Below are 24503 nucleotides of genomic sequence, written 5' to 3' on the forward strand. Positions count from 1 at the left end.
GACAGATGTTTCGATCGTTTATTAAATTCTCGATATCATCGATATTATTTGGTGTAGAAATTAATTTTTGAAAAATATTTTTTCGTGGCCTTGTTTTTTCATGAGTGATAAAAATCTGCGAGTCAGCGAGCCATGCGAGCCAAGGTGTGAGCCATGCGAGCCATGCGAGCCGTGCGAGCCATGCAAGCCGTGCGAGCCATGCGAGCCATGTAAGTCACGCGAGTCATGCGAGCCACAGTATAAATGTTAAGAATTTTTATTTGTTGTATTTACATTCACATAAGAACAAGAACAAGAGCATCGGAACAAGATGAATAACATCGCAATATTTAATTCTTACAGTGGGACAACGCAAACCATCATATTTCAGTTTTTTGTTTCAGTCAACCCAGGTCATGCGTGAACGATATTTTTATAATTTGAACGGAGTGTTGAAATTTACATGTCAGTTTTGAAAATCGCCAACGAGATTTCAGAGTTCCCGTATAAATTTCCCTAGCTTATTGACGGTATAAAGCTATGAATTTTTCTTTACACTGCAAAATTGAATATTTCAAGAATAACAATTGTTTCCCAAGTATTTTGATTCTTTTTTTTCAGTTAATGCGTCTTTTTCGGAACGATTTCCAGAGAAATGTCCAACATTCCATTCACGCGTCGGACATTACAAAGGGAAATTCGAATGTTCATTTCATTCTTGGAAATACTGTTCACGCTTGACCTGGGTTGACTGTAATTGACACGTCAGGACTGATTGTCAGTGTCATTCCAATCTTGTAAGGTATGATAAATGAGTACTCAAAGATGAGCGAAGTCAATATTGTTGCACTAAATTCAATTTGAAAAGAAGCAGCGTAACAGAAGCATTTGTCGTCAGCTGGTGGGTCGAATGCTATCTCGAAACCAGCCTCTGCCACTCTAGTGGCGAGTTTTGAAGAAAGACTTCTCTAAGGGAAAGGACAACCACATGCAGCAGTCAGCCAACCGACAGAGTTCTGATAACTCTGATTCTCCACTAAAGACCAAACCTGTTAAAATGGCGCGATTTACTCACCATTCTTGACGCCAACACACGGAGTCGAAGTGCTGTTCTTTTCTTTTCTTTTTTTTTTTGTTTTTTCTTGAATGAAGTTCCACGTGGATATCAATGAATGACATGTGTCAATAGATACCTATTCGAGTAGCGGTGCAGCCGTATGTTTTTCTCGGATTTTTTTTTCCCTGAAGTCTTGAACCTTAATAAATTTTTGCGTATTATTTTTATTTTTTTGCGCATCTTGGGCGATTTTGAATAGGCAAAATTCTCTCCAAAATTATAACAAAAACGAAAAAAAAAAAAAAAAAAGAAAACCAAAGAAAAAAAATTCGTCCAATATTTTCTCACGCGAATGTAAATAAAACAATTAAATAAAAATTCTTAACATTTGCACTGTGGCTCGCATGGCTCGCATGGCTCGCATGGCTCGCATGACTCGCGTGACTCGCATGGCTCGCACGATGGCTCGCATGGCTCGCTGGCTCGCAGATTTCGCAGACCCTTTTTTCATTCGCACCACAGCTCTCGTGTGTTTGTAAACCCACACAAGTTTAAAAGCTTCAAAATAATTCTACCAAACACCAAAGACTTTTTTCCAATATTCTCCATTTGTTAACATTTATATAGAGACTGGTTTTATAACTGTAGGAGCAGAATTGACACAGTTTTGAATTTCCAAACATTTTTCCCCTGGTCGCTCAGTTGCTATTACACCAAAAATATTATCATGACGTGTAATTTGACGGCCGCTTACAAATCATTTGTAAACGAAAATGCTTTCCTCCAGGCAACAATCGGTATTTTTTCTTTATGTTACGTGTTTCAAGCTTTAGACAGATACCTAACCGTTTCGATACCACCAATATTCGCAGAAGAAGTACTTTTTGAACATTTTGTTTTGGAGCCGTGTACATGCAATGCATTTGCGCCGCTCTGCTTCCATGCGCTTGGACTGTATAGACATGCACAAATTTTAAACGCTCTGATATTTCGAGTCACAACCAAGCGTTAAAGTGTTTAAAACATTTTTTTAAGGGCCAGAATTATTTTAGCAGGAGGAATATTGACCGAATTATGATTTTTGAAACATTTTTATCCGAGCGCCAAATAAGTCTGGGAACCCTGTTAAGCTACGACGACGGCAGCAAAAACAATTAAACAAAAACAATCGTTCCGCATATTAAATTTTGGTACATTTCTTTGCCGTCATCCGGAAAACAACAACGTAAAATGACCTAATTTAAGGGATTTGTGGAGAACATGAGCAAACGACGGTGAATTGTTCTTTCTCTGTTAACTTGAACGCAACCTACCAATTTAGTCAACTTGCTAGCCGTTTGCTAGTCTAATGCGTTTCTGAGCAACAATCAATGTTTTTTTCCTTATTTTACGTGTTTCAAGCTTTACAAATATACTTCAATCGTTTCGATAGGACAAATATTCGTGGAGAAACTAATTTTTGAACATTTTGCTTTGGGGCAATTGATTTCGTTCGCACCGCACGGTTCTCCAACCAAGAAGAGTGATTTCTCCCTGTTCTCCTTTTCTTGGCGTTTATTTAGGTTTCGGTAGGAGCAATATTGACTGAGTTGTAAATTTTACACATGTATTGAAGAAAGAATATAAGTTTAATACAGGAGTAAACTAACAACGATAAAACTTAATGTCAGGCATCAAATTATTGTTCACCTGCGCTATGAAGCTTCTTACCGCTTGAAAATCAGCGAAAATAGATCGATAAAACACAGCAAACGATGGATCTAAAGAAGGGACTTACCGAGTCATTTCTTCCACTGAATTTGACCTGCTTCTTCTTCCCATCAAAAGGACACTGTCATACTCGGTTATCATTCGTTGTAAGAAGAAGTAGGGAGGTGAAAGCACTTGGTCGCCATGACTGATTTCAGTTTCTCAGCTAAACAAAAGTCAATCCGATCCCAATTTTTAGCTTTGACACAAATAATCTTTTGCTGTTTCTTGGCATGAAAACTTGACGTTTAGGAATTTTCTTTCTAGCTGTAGCACTTGATGATCATGATTTCCATGTATTTGTGGTACAAACAACCCGGCTTAAACAGTCGAACTCCAAAGAACTTGAAAGAACTCGTTATTTTTGGACACAAAATGAAGAAACCAACGAAATGTAGAACTGGCGTGCTCAGCCAATCTGGAGCGAGTATTTTCGCCGCTCGACCTATCAGGAGTAAGTAATTTTGCCCTCGGGGAAAGGAAAATGAAGAAAAATTGCCCTCTTTTACAACAAATCGGCATTCCAAAAAACTTTGCCCTCTGTATTACATTGTTGTTGTTATTGTTGATGGGCAGTTTGCTGCATATACACTAAAAATATATATAACTTGCAGAAAGGATGGAAACTGGTAAGGTTATTACGCTCATACGCTAAGCAGATAATTCTATAAATGCTATGAAAAAAATTGGAGCTCCGCTTTTAGGCTTGGCTAAATATATATATTAACTGTAGATTGTGCTCTTGCCAGCGGTGACAGTATAGCCTCTCATTTTATAATTGTAGGGATAGGATTTTAATCGTGTAGTTATCATTATCTTGCAACCTTTGTATTGCCGGGCTCGGGTATTTGCTTTTGTGGCAAGATGTTGTGTTTCTTAATTGTCACGGTTGTCTTTCTCTTGATCCTTTCTGTAGCAAAGTAGCTTCTTTGAAAGCTATGCAATGCGTTAAATTGAGGGCTAAAGGCCGCTGTAGTCACGGCTGTGTTTTAGTTATCGCTCCGCTCCGCTCTGTAACTGGGAGCTTAGTATTTTCCTCCTGTGCTTTGATTACGCTATAGAATTATTAGGCAATTCTTCTGTGTTGCTATGGGCTGCTACGAGTCCTTTGGCTGTTCGTTGATTCTGTGGCATTTTAGGCTATGGTCAGGCAGGACCGCGGTTTCGATCCAAATCTTGTGGATTGATCTCTTCAGTTGCCGATTCTTTAGAAATGATAGAGCTCTCGGTATCCTTTCAGTATACGCGCTCTTTTTTCGAAATTTATACCCACGTTTCGGATCAAATATTCTGCTCGATCTTCTTTCAATGCTGCAAGAATGAGGGTTTGTCGTCGAATATTAAGGTTCGATAAAGCTTAAATAATGCTTCTTCTGTCATTTTGCTTTTCGCGATAAAATCCTCAGAGCCGTATAAACAGAACTTTCCCATGGGAGAAGCCATGGGAGATTAATAAAACATTTGATTGACGTTTTTAGAATCTCACCCAATGAAAATGGTCCGTACGCCAGCGTACGGACTACTCAAAAATGCCCCGAATCCGGGCAGGCGGTTTCTCGTTGCCCTCGCCCCATTTCCCTGCGGCTTCGCCACTCGTTTTCCCATAAAAACCGCCAGCTACGCAGGCTACACATGACCAGTATTTCCGAGAATGCAATGAACGTTCGAATTCCTCTTAACTTTATAATCTCCGGCATTTGAATGGAATCTTGGACATTTCTCTGGAAATCTTTCCGAAAATGACGCATTAATTGCAAAAAGAAAATTCAAAATACTCGGGAAACAATTGTTATTTTTGGAATACTTAATGCTGTAATGTAAAGAAAAATTCAAAGCGTTTTACTGCTAATAAACTAGAAAAATCTGAAATCTCGGTGGTGATGTTCAAAACTGACATGTACAATAGAAAACGGGATTTTAAGGAAACCTTTTGGGCTCAACTTTCTAGCGTCGGTCGCTAGGTTGCCGTGCACAGCACTGTATTTGAAGGCCGTAGCTGTTTATTAATTTTTATACTTTGCACAAGCACCTTGGCGAGATGGGCAACTTTGCCAATTACTAGTGTAGATGTAGATGTAGACGTGAATTTCAAAAATGCAAGTCACGCGTGACGCAGATTGACGGTAAAACTGAATTTCTCTTCATCCAGTCATTAAGAGTGGCGTCAACCAATGAGTCATTAAATTTAATGTATGTGGAGGTCTGTTGTCATATATTGCTGATTATTGGATATGACGTATAAAATTCAATACTGAAACTCATTCGATACATTTGACATGGTTACACTCGATTGCAAAAACGTTGACACCTAAAAAGCATTAACCGTGAGCGATGAGACCCAATGGCCTTATGGGTACAAGTGTACTAAATTTATTTGCATAATATTCTATTCTCGTGCGACGGTTGATGACCAAAATTAGTTGCACGTGGTGAATGATGGTAACTGTCCAAGCTTTCCTTAAAGTGTCCAAGTTGGCCAATTTGAGCGATATACAATTCGCGATTTGCCTAAGTTCAAAAACAGGCAATGAACTTAAGCAATATTTAGTAGAAAATTATTTCGGAAGAATTAGTCAGCACTGTATTTTTTATTGCAAAGAATGAGAATGGTAAATTATTGATTATGGAAATGAGGTTATTGTTTAAACACTACCCACAAATCCGTTGGGTCTCATCGTTCACGTTTTATGCTTTTTAGGTGTCAACGTTTTTGCAATCGAGTGTATACAAGGACGCCAATGGTGGTAAAACAAACATTTTTTAACGTAACTATAACCTTTCACTTTCTCAAAGCAGAAACTCCAGTCGAGTAAATAGTATACCCACCTGCATATATGGGCTTGTCGCAATGGGCACTGAATACACGTTGTAGACCTGTCGAGGCAGAATTATAAATGTCTTTCTTTACTATGTGCTGTCTGTTTTCAAGTTTGTGGTATAAATTTGTAGTCCACTTCCTTTCCTTTTTCGCATTTTTGTAAGTGTCGCTTGAACGCTTCTCGCTTTGTTTTAAAATTAAGGTGGGGGTAAACGTGAATTTGAATGGGATTTTTAGAGGTTTGAAGAAGAGATAAAAGAAAGAAAATGATTTTTAAAACACCAACAGACAGTCGATAACCACGCAAGAGCACCCCAGGTTGCTAGTGGACTAACTGGGTATCCGTCTATTAATTATTAACTACAAATTCTAATTTTAAAACCTCACTAAATCTTCAATATTTCTTATTTCTCTTAATTTTACCAATCCTTCAAGAAAAACTATCTCCTCCCAAATATACCCAAAATTCACCTAAAAATTCACAAAACACCCAACAACATAGATTTACGGGATAAGCAGAGAGTTTTTGGATTGCTTGAAACGTGAACGAGATATTTCCATGAAACCGATTTTAATCGGCATGAAAACGGCTTTAAGGTTTACCCCCGCCTTAATTAGATGAACGAAAGTACAAAATTTATTCAACTTCAACACTTAGTGGGATTTAACCATATAAGGCTGGTTTCAGAATAATTTATTTTATTTTATTAGCTTTGCCTTTATGATACAAAAAAAAAAAAAAAATCACAATCAATATGTAGACGTTGGCAGGGACATCGCAACAGCTGAGTAGGTTCTCAACTAAGTAGAATCCACCGTGCATCTTAAAGGGCCTTGATTAATTCATTTTTAAAACTGCGTGGCGAACAACGTCATCACCTAGGCGAAATGATTAGTTGTTATTTTATATTCTGTTGTTTCAGGAAAGAAATTACCTGCAAGACATCAACAAAAACAGCGGGGGTTGAAACCAAACTGTTGGAGTGAGTTTGATTAAAAGCAAGCGAAATGAGCGTTAAAAAGCAGCTTTAGCTATAGTATTAAACTGATATTTAGTCAGGAGGCTCCTCTCGCCGTGGAGATTTTCAGGAGGTGATGAAATAAATTAATTATTATAAATAGCAAAATTAGGCCAAAACGTGGCTTGGTGCGCCGAATTAAGCATTTATTACCCCTACGCGCTAGTAACATTGTACAACAGTCTTGTTCTGCTACTCTTTGATTAGCCGATATTGTTTGGGGTGATAAAAACAATATAAATCTTATGAATCACCTCCAAGTTATGCAAAATAATGCTGCTGGATTGATTCTTGATTTTCCCGCTCAAGCCTGAGGAAGCTAGGCATTGGAGATGTTAAAGTGGCATTTAAAAGAAGCCTTTAGCCATGTTACCGAAACCAGATACTGTCTCTTCCATCTTTTTAACAACTGGAAAATGCCTTGTTTGTTTTCTCATCGTGCTGACTATTTTCGGCGATGTCCTTGTTTATGCGCGTTTTACTTCAATAGCAACTTGCGGACGCGTACCAACGTGTTTTTCTTGAGCCTTGTGACCGCGGACATCTCATTGGCTTTGTTCGTAATGCCTCTGGAAGCTGTGCTGTTGTCGTATTACCCTTACTGGCCTCTTGGAGAAACCGCCTGCAATATCTGGAGCTCCATGTTTGTCGCCCTAGGAAGTGCGTCCGTTTGTAACTTGTGCGCTCTTGGAATCGATCGCTTCTTGGCTATTTCGCGCGCTTTGAGATACTGCAGCGATATTTCAACTACCGTTGTTGTTTTGCTAGTCTTCCTTTGGTCGTTTGCATTGCTTAGCGGAATTATTAGTTATTTTATCTGGACTCAGCCTAATCCACTTGTCTGCTCTATGTTAACGGCTCCTTTAGAAAAATCTGTTTTGATTCTAGTCTTTGACCTTCTTGTACCGTTTACCATTTGTGTCATAACGTACGCCAAGATATTTCAAATATCTCGGCAGCAAGCAAGGAAAATAACCGCAACTCAAGGTTGGGTCTGTCGAAGAAGTCTCTTGTTATACACGGCAAAAACATGGCCAAAAACACTGAGTCTTCTGGTCGGTGCTTTCGGCATCTGTTTTTTACCATTTCTTGTTTACCACGCTGTAGATGGAGCCTTGGAAGAGAAACTGCCAAATCGCCTTTATGTTGGTAGTGTGGTTAAATGGCTAGGATTTTCCAACTCTGCAATAAACTGGGCACTGTATGGAGTTTTAAACGTAGAGTACAGAAAAGCATTAGTTAAGATTTTCAATGCGTTAGGGAGTAGATTAAGGGCATGCCGGCGAGACATTGGTGCCGCAAATAACACGGCCGAGTTGCAAACGATATCTTAGGCAGCTTTTATATAATAGGAGCTTAGAAGAACATTTCAAGTAGGGAAAAGTATAATTTTTTCAGCTGCCAGCTCAAAATAATTTAAAACATACAACCATAAAACAAAAACAAAGAGAAACAAAAAAGAATATTATGTGATTAGAGGTTTACTGAAAAACTTCAGAACAAAAATTAAAACAAATGTTGTAAAAGACCTTAAACCAACTTTGAACGTACAAACTGACTCCATCCTCGCTAAGTCATTTACATAATCACAAAACAAACAAAATGTCTATATAATAATATTGTTTTCACTCATTTATATTCAAACCACGAAGAAACAGTCACTTTTCCATGATAATGATGGTTTTATCATCGAAACGTGGGGCAGTATTAGTTTAAAAATAAGGATAAAACATGCTTACCTTCAGTAGGCATATTCTGGGGAGTTAGATTTAAGGCACGTCGAAGTTAAAGCCCAATAAATAACATAGTGGTGCAAACGATATCGTAGCCAACTAGCAAATAACACGATGTTGCAAGAATCTTTGAACACCAGCAGGGTGTAGATCTACAGAATGACGTAGAGAAACAGGCTGTATGAATAGAGTACAGATGTGAACTACAGCTTGTATTCATCAGCGAAATAATGTGAGAATGATGCAAAGTTTTAATGCACCTCAAAACCTGTAATATTATAACTTTCCTCACTTATTTTCATCCCAACAGATGATTTCGTTTTAAATGATCCTTTTACCAAATGAAAACTTGGAGAATTTCGTCAAGGGTAAACATTGTAAAATACATGTAAAGTGTTTCGGGAGAGCTTTCATTGGCATCAACATACTTTAATCCACAGATGCAGCACAATAAACAGCGCTACCACAGGAAAATAGTGAGCGATGGCTTTCCTTTGAATTTCAAACGTTTCAATTTTAGTCTTCAGGCTTTTCTTCCCCAAATTCATAGGAAGAAATAGGCATTGGTATTCTTTAATTCGTTCTAAGCCCCAATGTTGACAAGCATATAATTTCTCTTTACAATTTCACTATTTGGTTAAACAAAATGGTCATAAGAATTTAGGAAATGATCACCAAAGAGTGTCTTTATATTTAAAGAAATTCTCTCAACCAGTAGGATAAGAAATAGATTGAAAACAGTGCGGAGAATATACGTGTTGATAATTAAGGAATATCACATTACAGTTAGCCAACAGCTCCTCGGGTGACTTGGCTAGATTAGCTGCGAAAGATATATCTTTGAAGCGCTTCATTCCCAGTATAATGCATTCGGTGTTATAATTAGGAGTAGCAGATGAGAAGTATACCGAGAATAAAATACTTTTCTTTTGATTTTCATATGTATTTTTCAACTCTCTTCTGAGGATTTTTATTTTCTTTGAAATTTTCTTTCCCTCGCTTGATATTCTGCCAAAGCAATTACAGTTGAAAGCGTAACCGCACCTTATTTTCCTCTCTTACTTACATAACGCACCTTTTATTAATTATTGAACTGCATGTGAACCATTCTTTTTTTGTACCAAAAATGCAGAGAAAAATGTCAACATCTGAAAGACATATCAGTGGGCAGCGTATACCTCCAGTTAATTCTGCTGGGCAAAACAGCACGTTTCTTTTTTGATTTGTGCCTTCTATTCACAGTTAATTAAGATTGTTATAACCATGTTATTCTGGAGTAATATAAAACACGCTGAATTTATTGTAAACGGTCAGTTTATGTCGACCTTAATGTGGCAAATTAATTGTGCGGAACCTTTTATTTATTTCATAAATTTTGTAAGAAAAAGCTAGTTTAATGAAGAAAAGTTGATATGAAGTTGACTGTGTTCTATTTCGTTTTATCCTTTGGGAAGATTTTCCTACTCGATTAGATAGGAAAGTAGCTCGCATTAAAATAAGGAGAAAGATGCTTGGATGTAGTTCAAGTTTGGAAACAACTTTCGAGTAGTATTACTGTATACCCAAGACAATTATTATCGAAGGTGTGGGTGTTGGGTCCACGTTTTGTAACTTACGCAGTTTCGAATGCACAACATTGCATAAGATGGAAAAGCAGAGCCTAAAACCTAAGGGTTCGATTGCCTTGGCCTTATTGTGTTTGGTAAAGAGGGGACCACATCCTTCACAAATAGATCTTTTATTGATAAGAAGATTAAAACCGCACGGTGAAATTATGGTAGGCAATGCTCATTTTGTATGGTATGACCAAGTGCTATCGCTAATTTGAAAATATTCGTCCATTTTGCCCATGTTTTGCAGTAATCACTTGCCCATTTTTTTGACAAACAAGTCGAGAAAAGGGGCATTAATGAAACAAATTGAACGGCATCTTTTCACATCTTTATTAAATCTCTGTGGGGGTTCTATATATTCACCTGTAGTCTTTTAAAATTTTACAAGGCTTGTCATATTGTGAGTTCGTAACATACCCGTAGAGGATGAATAAATGAATGTTCCATATATTCCTTGTGATGTTTATCGTACATTCATGAATCTCATTAAGGTGCATTTCTGGACAAATCTCAATTTACGAGATATGTCCAGAAATGCACCTTTATGAGATTCATGAACTGTATGATAGACATCACAAGGTGTCGCCTAACCTTAATTCTTACTAAACACACATAATTCTGTCAAACATGAACTCATATGAAAATGACAAAGACGTCTATGTTATATGAAGTACCCAGATTCAGGTTTAGCTGCATTTCTGAACATAAGTGCAGACTCATGAATCACCTCCAAGTTATGCAAAATAATGCTACTAGATTGAGTCTTGGTTTTCCCGCTCAAGCCTGAGGAACCCAAGCATTGGAAGATGTAAAAGTGGCAACCACTGCATTTAAGGCGCTATTATCGTCGCTATCTTTCTGTTTTCCAATATCCTAGTGAACAAAAGAAGCCTTTAGCCATGTTACCGACACTGGATACTGCCTCTTCCATCTTTTTAACTACTGGGAACTGCTTTGTGTGTTTTCTCACCATTTTAACGATTTTTGGCGATGTCCTCGTTTATGCCGCGTTTTACTTCAACAGCAACTTGCGGACGCGTACCAACGCGTTTTTCCTGAGCCTCGTGACCGCGGACATATTATTGGCTTTGTTCGTAATGCCTCTGGAAGCTGTGCTGTTGTCGTATTACCCTTACTGGCCTCTTGGAGAAACCGTCTGCAATATCTGGAGCTCCATGTTTGTCGCCCTTGCAAGTGCGTCCATTTGTAACTTGTGCGCCATTGGAATTGATCGCTTCTTAGCTATTTCTCGCGCTTTAAGATACTGCAGCGACATTTCAACTGCTGTTGTCGTTTCCCTTGTCTTCCTTTGGTCGTTTGCATTGCTTAGCGGAATTACAAGTTATTTTATATGGACTCAACCTAATCCGCTTGTTTGCGCTATGTTAACAGCTCCTTTAGAAAAATCTGTTTTGTTTCTAGTCTTTGATGTTCTTGTACCGTTTACCATTTCCCTCATAACGTACGCCAAGATATTTCAAATATCTCGGCAGCAAGCAAGGAAAATAACCGCAACTCAAGGTTGGGTCTGTCGTAGAAGTCACTCCTTATCCACGTCAAGAAAATCAGCAAAAACACTGAGTCTTCTGGTCGGTGCTTTCGCCATCTGTTTTGTACCATTTCTTGTTTTCCACGCTGTAGATGGAGCTTTAGAAGAGAAACTGCCACATCGCCTTTATTTTGGCAGTGTGGTGAAGTGGCTAACATTTTTCAACTCATCAATAAATTGGGCACTGTATGGAGTTTTAAACGTAGACTATAGAAAAGCATTAATTAAGATTTTCAATGCGTTAGGGTGTAGATTTAGGGCAAGCCGGCGAGACATTGGTGCCGTAAATAACACGGCCGAACTTCAAACCATATCTTAGCCAGCGTTTAAATAATACGAGTTTGGAAGAACATTTTAAGTAGGGAAAAGTATAATTTTACAGTTGCCAGTTCAAAATAATTTAAAACACAAATATAAAACAAAATTAAAATAAGAATATCGTATGATTAGAGGTTTACTGAAAAACTTCAGTACAAAAATTAAAACTAATGCTGTCCGATGAAGTGACTACAACAAATTCGGCTGCTTAAGTCACGAAGTGTTTATCATCCAAGACCTTAAAACAACTTTGAACGTATAAACTGACTCCATCCTCGCTAAGGGCGCGTTTTTTTATCCACAATTCTGGAATAAGAATGGTTGGTACGGAATGCTAGGAATAATTCGGATTGTCTGCATAAAAAAAACCCCGTCGGTCGTGGCCGAGTAAACATTGCGTTACAAATATGGCGGCGGACGAAGAGGCTGCCATTGCAGCCGTTATTGCAGCAACTTTCCTTTTACTTTTGGTACAATGAAATTAGAAAGAGATGTTTCATTTTGTCCAAAAGTGTAACCTGATTTTTCCCTTGTAGAGACGTATTTGAATCCGCAGCGCTCATCTCGCTGTCCGCCATCTTGGATTTTCATTCGCAACATTCTGTTCATTCTGCCCCTGGGAGCAGAATGGATGGAGTGGCATTCTGTCCATCCCGGAATAAGAATGCGGAATAGAAAAACGCGGGCATTTTACATTCTGTCCATTCTCATTCCAGAATTGTGAATAAAAAAACGCATCCAAAGTCATTTACATAATCACAAAAGAAACAAAATGTCTATAATATGAGAATGATGCAAAGTTTTAATGCACCTCAAAACCTGTAATATTGTAACTTTCCTCACTTATTTTCATCCCAAGAGATCATTTCCCTAAAAAATGAATTGGATATATCGAATAATCTTTTACTAACTGAAAACAGACGAAGTTTCGTCAAAGGTAAACATTGTAAAATAGATGTAAAGTGTTTTAGGATAGCTGTCATTGGCATGAACATACTTTAATCTACAGTTGCAGCACAATAAACAGCGCCACCACAGGAAAATAGTGAGCGATGGCTTTCATTTGAATTTCAAACGTATCAATTTTAGTCTTCAGGCTTTTCATCCGCCAACTCATGGGAGGAAATAGGCATTGCTATTCTTTTATCCGTTCCAAACCCCAATAGTGACAAGCTGCATACAATTTCTCTTAACAATTTCACTATTTGGTTGAATAAAATGGTTATAAGAATTAAGGAATTGATCACCAAAGAGTGTCTTTATATTTAAAGAAATTCTCTCAACTAGTAGGATAAGAAATAGATTGAAAACAGTGCGGAGAATATACGTGTTGATAATTAAGGAATATCACATTACAGTTAGCCAACAGCTCCTCGGGTGACTTGGCTAGATTAGCTGCGAAAGATATATCTTTGAAGCGCTTCATTCCCAGTATAATGCATTCGGTGTTATAATTAGGAGTAGCAGATGAGAAGTATACCGAGAATAAAATACTTTACTTTTGATTTTCATATGTATTTTTTAACTCTCTTCTGAGGATTTTTATTTTCTTTGAAATTTTCTTGCCCTCGCTTGATATTCTGCCAAAGCAATTACAGTTGAAAGCGTAACCGCACCTTATTTACCTCTCGTACTTACATAACGCACCTTTTATTAATTATTGAACTGCATGTGAACCATTCTTTTTTTGTACGCTGCCAATCCCCAACCCCCAGAAATACAAAAATGCAGAGAAAAATGTCAACATCTGAAAGACATATCAGTGGGCAGCGTATACCTCCAGTTAATTCTGCTGGGCAAAACAGCATGTTCCTTTTTTAATTTGTGCCTTCTATTCACAGTTAATTAAGATTGTTATAACCATGTTATTCTGGAGTAATATAAAACACTCTGAATTTATTGTAAACGGTCAGTTTATGTCGACCTTAATGTGGCAAATTAATTGTGCGGAACTTTTCATTTATTTCATAAATTTTGTAAGAAAAAGCTAGTTTAATGAAGAAAAGTTGATATGCAGTTGACTGTGTTCTATTTCGTTTTATCCTTTGGGAAGATTTTCCTACTCCATTAGATAGGAAAGTAACTCGCATTAAAATAAGGAGAAAGTGCCTGGATGTAGTTCAAGTTTGGAAACAACTTTCGAGAAGTATTACTGTATACCCAAGACAATTATTATCGAAGGTGTGGGTGTTGGGTCCACGTTTTGTAACTTACACAGTTTCGAATGCACAACATTGCATGAGATGGGAAAGCGGGGCTAAAACCTAAGAGTTCGATTGCCTTGGCCTTATTGTGTTTGGTAAAGAGGGGACTACATCCCTCACAAATAGTTTTATTGATAAGAAGGTTAAAACCGCATGGTGAAATTATGGTAGACAATGTTCATTTGGCCATTGTCTGGTATGACCAAGTGCTATCGCTACTTTGAAAATATTCTTCCATTTTGCCCATGTTTTGCAGTAATCTCTTGCCCATTTTTTTGACAAACAAGTCGAGAAAAGGGGCATTAATGAAACAAATTGAGCGGCATCTTTTCACATCTTTATTAAATCTCTGTGGGGGTTCTATATATTCACCTGTAGTATGTTAAAATTTATAACCAAGTACTATCGCTAATTTAAAAATATTCTTCCATTTTGCCCATGTTTTGCAGTAATCACTTGCCCATTTTTTTGACAAACAAGTCGGGAAAAGGGCATTAATGAAACAAATTGAACGGCATCCTTTCACATCTTTATTAAATCTCTGTGGGGGTTCTATATATTCACCTGTAGTCTTTTAAAATTTTACAAGGCTTGTCATATTGTGAGTTCGTAACATACCCGTAGAGGATGAATAAATGAATGTTCCATGTATTCCTTGTGATGTTTATCGTACATTCATGAATCTCATTAAGGTGCATTTCTGGACAAATCTCAATTTACGAGATATGTCCAGAAATGCACCTTTATGAGATTCATGAACTGTATGATAGACGTCACAAGGTGTCGCCTAACCTTAATTCTTACTAAACACACATAATTCTGTCAAACATGAACTCATATGAAAATGACAAAGACGTCTGTGTTATATGAAGTACCCAGATTCAGGTTTAGCTGCATTTCTGAACATAAGTGCAGACTCATGAATCACCTCCAAGTTATGCAAAATAATGCTACTAGATTGAGTCTTGGTTTTCCCGCTCAAGCCTGAGGAACCCAAGCATTGGAAGATGTAAAAGTGGCAACCACTGCGTTTAAGGCGCTATTATCGTCGCTATCTTTCTGTTTTCCAATATCCTAGTGAACAAAAGAAGCCTTTAGCCATGTTACCGACACTGGATACTGCCTCTTCCATCTTTTTAACTACTGGGAACTGCTTTGTGTGTTTTCTCACCATTTTAACGATTTTTGGCGATGTCCTCGTTTATGCCGCGTTTTACTTCAACAGCAACTTGCGGACGCGTACCAACGCGTTTTTTCCTGAGCCTCGTGACCGCGGACATATTATTGGCTTTGTTCGTAATGCCTCTGGAAGCTGTGCTGTTGTCGTATTACCCTTACTGGCCTCTTGGAGAAACCGTCTGCAATATCTGGAGCTCCATGTTTGTCGCCCTTGCAAGTGCGTCCATTTGTAACTTGTGCGCCATTGGAATTGATCGCTTCTTAGCTATTTCTCGCGCTTTAAGATACTGCAGCGACATTTCAACAGCTGTTGTCGTTTCCCTTGTCTTCCTTTGGTCGTTTGCTATGTTCAGCGGAATTACAAGTTATTTTATCTGGACTCAACCTAATCCGCTTGTTTGCTCTATGTTAACAGCTCCTTTAGAAAAATCTGTTTTGTTTCTAGTCTTTGATGTTCTTGTACCGTTTACCATTTCCCTCATAACGTACGCCAAGATATTTCAAATATCTCGGCAGCAAACAAGGAAAATAACCGCAACTCAAGGCTGGGTCTGTCGTAGAAGTCACTCCTTATCCACGTCAAGAAAATCAGCAAAAACACTGAGTCTTCTGGTCGGTGCTTTTGCCATCTGTTTTCTACCATTTCTTGTATTCCACGCTGTAGATGGAGCTTTAGAAGAGAAACTGCCACATCGCCTTTATTTCGGCAGTGTGGTGAAATGGCTAACATTTTTCAACTCAGCAATAAACTGGGCATTGTATGGAGTTTTAAACGTAGACTATAGAAAAGCATTAATTAAGATTTTCAATGCGTTAGGGTGTAGATTTAGGGCAAGCCGGCGAGACATTGGTGCCGTAAATAACACGGCCGAATTCGAACTTCAAACCATATCTTAGCCAGTAAATAATACGAGTTTGGAAGAACATTTTAAGTAGGGGAAAGTATAATTTTACAGTTGCCAGTTCAAAATAATTTAAAACACAAATATAAAACAAAATTAAAATAAGAATATCGTATGATTTGAGGTTTACTGAAAAACTTTAGTACAAAAATTAAAACTAATGCTGTCCGATGAAGTGACTACAACAAATTCGGCTGCTTAAGTCACGAAATGTTTATCATCCAAGACCTTAAAACAACTTTGAACGTATAAACTGACTCCATCCTCGCTAAGGGCGCGTTTTTTTATCCACAATTCTGGAATAAGAATGGTTGGTACGGAATGCTAGGAATAATTCGGATTGTCTGCATAAAAAAAACCCCGTCGGTCGTGGCCGAGTAAACATTGCGTAACAAATATGGCGGCGGACGAAGAGGCTGCCATTGCAGCCGTTATCGCAGCAATTTTCCTTGTACTTTTGGTACAATGAAATTAGAAGCAATGTTTCATTTTGTCCAAAAGTGTAACCTGATTTTTTCCCTTGTAGAGACGTATTTGAATCCGCAGCGCTCATCTCGCTGTCGCCATCTTGGATTTTCATTCGCAACATTCTGTTCATTCTGCCCCTGGGAGCAGAATGGATGGAGTGGCATTCTGCCCATTCCGGAATAAGAATGCGGAATAGAAAAACGCGCGCATTTTACATTCTGTCCATTCTCATTCCAGAATTGTGAATAAAAAAACGCATCCAAAGTCATTTACATAATCACAAAAGAAACAAAATGTCTATAATATGAGAATGATGCAAAGTTTTAATGCACCTCAAAACCTGTAATATTGTAACTTTCCTCACTTATTTTCATCCCAACAGACCATTTCCCTAAAAAATGAATTGGATATATCGAATAATCTTTTACTAACTGAAAACAGACGAAGTTTCGTCAAAGGTAAACATTGTAAAATAGATGTAAAGTGTTTTAGGATAGCTTTCATTGGCATGAACATGTACTTTAATCTACAGATGCAGCACAATAAACAGCGCCACCACAGGAAAATAGTGAGCGATGGCTTTCATTTGAATTTCAAGCGTTTCAATTTTAGTCTTCAGGCTTTTCATCCGCAAACTCATGGGAAGAAATAGGCATTGCTATTCTTTTATCCGTTCCAAGCCCCAATAGTGACAAGCTGCATATAATTTTTCTTAACAATTTCATTTCACTATTTGGTTGAATAAAATGGTTATAAGAATTAAGGAAATGATCACCAAAGAGTGTCTTTATATTTAAAGAAATTCTCTCAACTAGTAGGATAAGAAATAGATTGAAAACGGTGCGGAGAATGGACGTGTTGATAATTAAGGAATATTACATAACAGTTAGCCAACAGCTCCTCAGGTGACTTGGCTAGATTAGCTGCGAAAGATATATCTTTGAAGCGCTTCATTCCCAGTAGGAGTAGCAGATGGGAAGTATACCGAAAATAAATTACTGTTGTTTTGATATTGATGTGTATTTTTCAACTCTCTTCTGAGGATTTTCATTTTCTTTGAAATTTTCTTGCCCTCGCTTGATATTCTGGCAAAGCAATCATGATTACAGTTGAAAGCGTAGGTGCACCATATTTACTTCTCGTACCTACATAACGCACCGTTTATTAATTATTGAACTACATGTGAACCATCCTTTTTTGTACGGTACCAATCCCCAAACCCCAGAAATACAAAAATGCAGGGAAAAATGTTAACATCTGAAAGACATATCAGTGGGCAGCGTATACCTCCAGTTAATTCTGCTGGGCAAAACAGCACGTTTCGTTTTTGATTTGTGCCTTCTATTCACAGTTAATTAAGATTGTTATAACCATGTTATTCTGGAGTAATATAAAACACTCTGAATTTATTGTGAACCGTCAGTTTATGTCGGCCTTAAGGTGGCAAATTAATTGTGCGGAACTTTTCATTTATTTCATGCATTTTGTGAGAAAAAGCTAGTTTAATGAAGAAAAGTTGATATGAAGTTGACTGTGTTCTATTTCGTTTTATCCTTTGGGAATGTTTTCCGACTCCATTAGATAGGAAAGTAACTCGCATTAAAATAAGAAGAAAGATGCTTGGATGTATTTCAAGTTTGAAAACAACTTTCGAGTAGTATTACTGTATACCCAAGACAATAGGACAGCTTTATCGAAGGTGTGGGTGTTAGGTCCACGTTTATAACTTACGCAATTTCGAATCCACAACATTGCATAAGATGGGAAGGCGGGGCTAAAACCTAAGGGTTCGATTGCCTTGGCTTTATTGTGTTTGGCAAAGAGGGGACTACATCCCTCACAAATAGATCTTTTACAGAAAAGAAGATTAAAACCACATGGTGAAATTATGGTAGGCAATGTTCATTTGGCCATTGTCTGGTATGAGCAAGTGCTATCGATAATTTGAAAATATTCGTCCGTTTGGCCCATGTTTTGCAGTAATCACTTGCCCATTTTTTTGACAAACAAGTCGAGAAAAGCTGCATTAATGAAACAAATTTAACGGCATCTTTTCACATCTTTATTAAATTTCTGTGAGGGTTCTATATGTTCACCTGCAGTATTTTAAAATTTATAACCAAGTACTATCGTTAATTTAAAAATATTCGTCTGTCTGTCTGATCTGTCCATTCTCATTCCAGAATTGTGAATAAAAAAACGCGCCTTAAGTCATTTACATAATAACAAAAGAAACAAAATGTCTATAATATGAGAATGATGCAAAGTTTTAATGCACCTCAAAACCTGTAATATTGTAACTTTCCTCACTTATTTTCATCCCAACAGATCATTTCCCTAAAAAATGAATTAGATATATCGAATAATCTTTTACTAACTGAAAACAGACGAAGTTTCGTCAAAGGTAAACATTGTAAAATAGATGTAAAGTGTTTTAGGATAGCTGTCATTGGCATGAACATGTACTTTAATCTACAGATGCAGCACAATAAACAGCGCCACCACAGGAAAATAGTGAGCGATGGCTTTCATTTGAATTTCAAACGTATCAATTTTAGTCTTCAGGCTTTTCATCCGCCAACTCATGGGAGGAAATAGGCATTGCTATTCTTTTATCCGTTCCAAACCCCAATAGTGACAAGCTGCATACAATTTCTCTTAACAATTTCACTATTTGGTTGAATAAAATGGTTATAAGAATTAAGGACATGATCACCAAAGAGTGTCTTTATATTTAAAGAAATTCTCTCAACTAGTAGGATAAGAAATAGATTGAAAACAGTGCGGAGAATATAGGTGTTGATAATTAAGGAATATTACATAACAGTTAGCCAACAGCTCCTCAGGTGACTTGGCTAGATTAGCTGCGAAAGATATATCTTTGAAGCGCTTCATTCCCAGTATATTGCATTCGGTGCTATAATTAGGAGTAGCAGATGGGAAGTATACCGAAAATAAATTACTGTTCTTTTGATATTTATGTGTATTTTTCAACTCTCTTCTGAGGATTTTTATTTTCTTTGAAATTTTCTTGCCCTCGCTTGATATTCTGGCAAAGCAATCATGATTACAGTTGAAAGCGTAGCTGCACCATATTTACTTCTCGTACCTACATAACGCACCGTTTATTAAATATTGAGCTACATGTGAACCATCCTTTTTTGTACGCTGCCAATCCCCAACCCCCAGAAATACAAAAATGCAGGGAAAAATGTTAACATCTGAAAGACATATCAGTGGGCAGCGTATACCTCCAGTTAATTCTTCTGAGCAAAACAGCACGTTTCTTTTTTAATTTGTGCCTTCTATTCACAGTTAATTAAGATTGTTATAACCATGTTTTTCTGGAGTAATATAAAACACTCTGAATTTATTGTGAACCGTCAGTTTATGTCGGCCTTAAGGTGGCAAATTAATTGTGCGGAACTTTTCATTTATTTCATGAATTTTGTGAGAAAAAGCTAGTTTAATGAAGAAAAGTTGATATGAAGTTGACTGTGTTCTATTTCGTTTTATCCTTTGGGAAGATTTTCCTACTCGATTAGATAGGAAAGTAACTCGCATTAAAATAAGAAGAAAGATGCTTGAATGTATTTCAAGTTTGGAAACAACTTTCGAGTAGTATTACTGTATACCCAAGACAATAGGACAGCTTTATCGAAGGTGTGGGTGTTGGGTCCACGTTTGTAACTTACGCAATTTCGAATCCACAACATTGCATAAGATGGGAAGGCGGGGCTAAAACATAAGGGTTCGATTGCCTTGGCTTTATTGTGTTTGGCAAAGAGGGGACTACATCCCTCACAAATAGATCTTTTACAGAAAAGAAGATTAAGACCACATGGTGAAATTATGGTAGGCAATGTTCATTTGGCCATTGTCTGGTATGACCAAGTGCAATTGATAATTTGAAAATATTCGTCCGTTTGGCCCATGTTTTGCAGTAATCACTTGCCCATTGTTTTGACAAACAAGTCGAGAAAAGGGGCATTAATGAAACAAATTTAACGGCATCTTTTTACATCTTTATTAAATTTCTGTGGGGGTTCTATATGTTCACCTGTAGTATTTTAAAATTTACAAGGCTTGTCATATTGTGAGTTCGTAATATACCCGTAGAGGATAAATACATGAATGTTTAATGTTAGTTGAGGGACTGGTTATGAAACTTTCATATTCATACATGATTTATTTTGTTTGTCAACGTAACGACTGAAAATATGTTTAATTCCTTCTATGGTTTATGCGTTTTTGAATTGGTTCAGTTCGCCGAAAATGAGTTGAAGCCATAATCAAGTTGGAAATATTGTTCTAACTGTCTGTATCACCAACAATTAGTGTACATTTCAGCTGGGAATAAGACAAATAACCAGTGGAACGTCGTGAGAAGGGAAGGAGAATTGTTTTGGAATTTCGAACCCCCCCCCCCCCCCCCCCCTTCCTATAGGTTAGGCCTCCTTTCTTCTAATACATAGATTAAAACTTGGATGCACATTTTTCGTTTCGTCATTGTTTGTAAGGGTAACAAGCAATCACTATTAGTAGTTGTCTGTTTGTCCACTTGGCTGCAGGATGGTCTTTTGTGAGTGGAACGATATCAATAAACATCTGTCTTAATTTTCCGTTGTCTGCTACCTAAATGCCAAATCAAAATGACACTACAGTTAGTTGAGGGACTGGTTATGATACTTTGCCATGAAAACAATAGTGCTGCAAGTTATGTTGGAAGGGCCGCGACCGTGGACAATCCTTTGTTCTAACGCTCATACTACAGTTGAATATCTTAACAGGAATGTTTCTATTGGTCAGTTGCTCTAACACATTTTAAAATCTACTATGGATTGTGCACGGTCAAGGGCAAAAATGTTAACAAAAACATATAACAAAGAAGTTTGTCAACCATTGCCTTTTTTTAAACTATGATGACAGCATGGAAGTTCCTCGAGAAAAATATTAAAACAAATTGCACACTACCGAGTGAATTATCCGTCTGTCAGTTAATAACCCGTCGTTTAAGTCATCTGTTGGAAATATATTTTTTGGGCGTTTTAAAGTTAGGAGATTCTCTTGAAATTTATATCTCAGAAATGAAACGTGTTGAATTTAATGCGGGCAACCATTATTGAACTGATGGCTTCTTTTATGGAACAGCTGGTATTCAACAGAAGTGTTGATATCACAAGTAAAAGATGTAAAATGGCGTGCGCGGATATTTTTCATTTACTTAATGAATTTTTTCAAGAAAGTAACGGGCTTAAAAATCAAATTTTGAGCCCTGTTTTGTTTAATTTCTTGTCAACATTCTCGTCTCTTTAAATTTCCAGCTAGATTGACACGGGCCAATAAAACCAATGTTTCACGGGATATAAGGAATAAAATTATTGGATATAGCTCTCGTGTTATTGTTGTAGTAGTTTATAAATGGGGGATTGAGTAACTAGACTTTCGAAACGTTTGGGGCTCTAGGTGTTATTTTCGTTCAGGAAATATTGAGGATCATGAGGAATCTTCCTCCTGTTAGTCGTCTAACGATTTCCTTTTACCGATAAGTACAACATCTTTCTGTCATTTATTCTTACAATTACAATTACATGTTACAATGAAAATTTACATAGCGAATAGCCAATAGTTCTAAGGCGCTTTACAAAAGCGAGAAAATTTCATTACAAAACCGAGGGCGCTAAAACGTATTCTTTCTCTTCCTTCCTTCCTTCCTTCCTTCCTTCCTTCCTTCCTTCCTTCCTTCCTTCCTTCCTTCCTTCCTTCCTTCCTTCCTGTTGATTAAGCTTTGATAAACGGGAAATTAGGAGGCGACTAGTGAGCACAGACAAGTAATTTAAGAAACAACGCTCGCCATCTTACACCGAGCACATGATAGAACTAAGGCTACAAAGTGTCATGGTTGAATACATACATGCAGGCATGCAATGTGGGCGTACTCGTAGTCTCGCTAACTTATCAACATCCTTCCTTGTTTAAGAAGAAGAACGACTTGCAAAAGTATAACAGCTAAGAATAAACTTCAAAATTCAAACGCTCAAAAGTCTTATTGAAAATGTCATGTCTACTGTACAAATAAACAATGTCAGAGTAAACAGTCCTTCCGACTTGTGGTCTCTACTTGGTCACGTAATCTTTGAAAAGGCTCGGCGGTTTTATTTCGCGCCTTGGTCAGTTTGCACTTACTGACCATCCAGAACTGTCAGTAGGTGCAATGTTCTCTTTCACACTACACGGCTGGCTGTTTACTACCGGAGGGTCTGTGGGTGGGTTACACACTTGTGGAGCTTCCTCTGGTAGTGCCAATGGTGTCACATCAAGAACACGAGGCGGAACAACAGGGGACAGGTCTCGAGCCTTTGGTGTTATGCTGGTCGGTCTCATATGCACGCGATTTCTTCTGTACGTTCCTCCCATGGGACCACTGACTTGATAAGTGTTAGGACCCAGAATGTCAGTGTGTTGGAAAAACGCTGACTGTCCCACATCTATTTCTGAGAGCTTTCGGGACTTCCGGTCATGAGCTTTCCTAACACTGCGCTTGCGTGCCTCCCGCTTCTCTTTCACAAGGGGGACCGCTTATGCTAGTTAGGAAACTACGCGTTCTTCTGTTGAACATCATTTCTGCTGGACTAAGACCAGTGTCTTGACGAGGGGTGCTTCTTTGCTCTAACATCGCTTCATGAGGACCACCTCCTTCCTTATGGGTTTTCACGAGAAGAGATTTCATGATTTGAACGGCAGATTCTGCTTTGCCATTGGCTCTCTGATGCATTGGTGATGAGGTAACATGAGTTATACCCCAGTCCTCCACAAAAAAATTAAATTCCTGACTGGTAAACTGCGGACCTCCATCCGACACAATCATTCTCGGTATGCCATAACGAGCCATTATCTACCACTGCAAAATAGTGCTTCCCAGCAATTTCAAATAAATCAATACCAATCTTTTGCCATGGTTCGTCGCCATCACTGTGCTGTTTGAATGGTTCTGGTGAGTTTCGCGGTTTCATTTCCTGGCATGTTTCACTCATGTCGGCTATTTGCTTGATGTCAGAGGCCATGTTGGGCCAATACACTGTTCCTCTGGCTCGTCGCAACATACTATCATGGCCTAGATGGGCACTGTGCAGTCTTCTCTTGATTGATGGTCTCAGAGCCATGGGAATCACAACTGCTTCTCCTGTTACCAGAATTCCATCCACAATACTTAGACAGTCTCGTACATCAAAATATGGCAACGCGCACACAGGGGTTCGACGCTTGTCTGCTGGCCATTCTTCCAACACTAACTTCATCACATCCTGCAGACTAGAATCACACGAGGTCGCTTCACGTATGTCATCAGGTCGCTTGTCTGGGATGTCACCAAACACATGGACATTCATGATTCGAGCACGGTCATCTTGGTCATTTCCGCTATCATCTTGGTGAGCTCTACTCAGTGTGTCAGCAATGAGTAAGTCAGTACCCTTAACAAATACAAAATGGACATCGTACCTGCGATACCACATCATAATGTCCTGAAGACGCTTGGGTGCTTGGCTCAAAGGCTTTCGTAATATGGCAGCTAGAGGTTTGTGATCATTCTCAACTTTTACAGGTCGGCCATATGTGTACTGGCCAAATCTCTTAAGGCTATACAAAACAGATAGGGCTTCCTTTTCGATCTGCGCCCAGTTTCTCTCAGACGGTGTCAGTGCTTGCGATGCGTTCTCTACGGGACGACCTTCTTGAAGCAGAACAGCACCAATCCCTTGTTTGCTACTGTCCACTTGAATCACAACTTCGTTTGAAACATCAATGTAGGCCAGGTATGGTGATTCAGAAAGGTTTTTCTTTAGCATGTCAAAAGCATTCTCACATTCCGTGGACCACACAAATGGAGTGTCCTTCCATGTTAAAGTACGGATTG

The 24503-nt window shown here is 38.1% G+C and overlaps 1 protein-coding gene and 2 pseudogenes across 1 annotated transcript; all 3 read left to right on the forward strand.

Annotated features, from left to right (window-relative positions):
• Nucleotides 1-6881: 6881 nt before the first annotated feature.
• LOC146467252 (histamine H2 receptor-like) lies at nt 6882-8609 on the forward strand (annotated as a pseudogene).
• A 2201-nt stretch (nt 8610-10810) lies between these two features.
• On the forward strand, nt 10811-12006 carry LOC146467253 (histamine H2 receptor-like). Its single transcript, XM_085125972.1, has one exon. It carries the CDS (start codon nt 10868-10870, stop codon nt 11834-11836), a length of 969 nt encoding a protein of 322 aa, XP_084982098.1. The 5' UTR covers nt 10811-10867; the 3' UTR covers nt 11837-12006.
• Nucleotides 12007-15139: 3133 nt separating this feature from the next.
• Nucleotides 15140-16115, forward strand: LOC146467254 (histamine H2 receptor-like; annotated as a pseudogene).
• Nucleotides 16116-24503: the final 8388 nt, after the last annotated feature.

The sequence above is a fragment of the Pavona decussata genome, unplaced genomic scaffold (genome assembly GCF_977016875.1).
Source record: "Pavona decussata unplaced genomic scaffold, jaPavDecu1.1 SCAFFOLD_137, whole genome shotgun sequence".
In the NCBI taxonomy this organism is placed as follows: domain Eukaryota; kingdom Metazoa; phylum Cnidaria; class Anthozoa; order Scleractinia; family Agariciidae; genus Pavona; species Pavona decussata.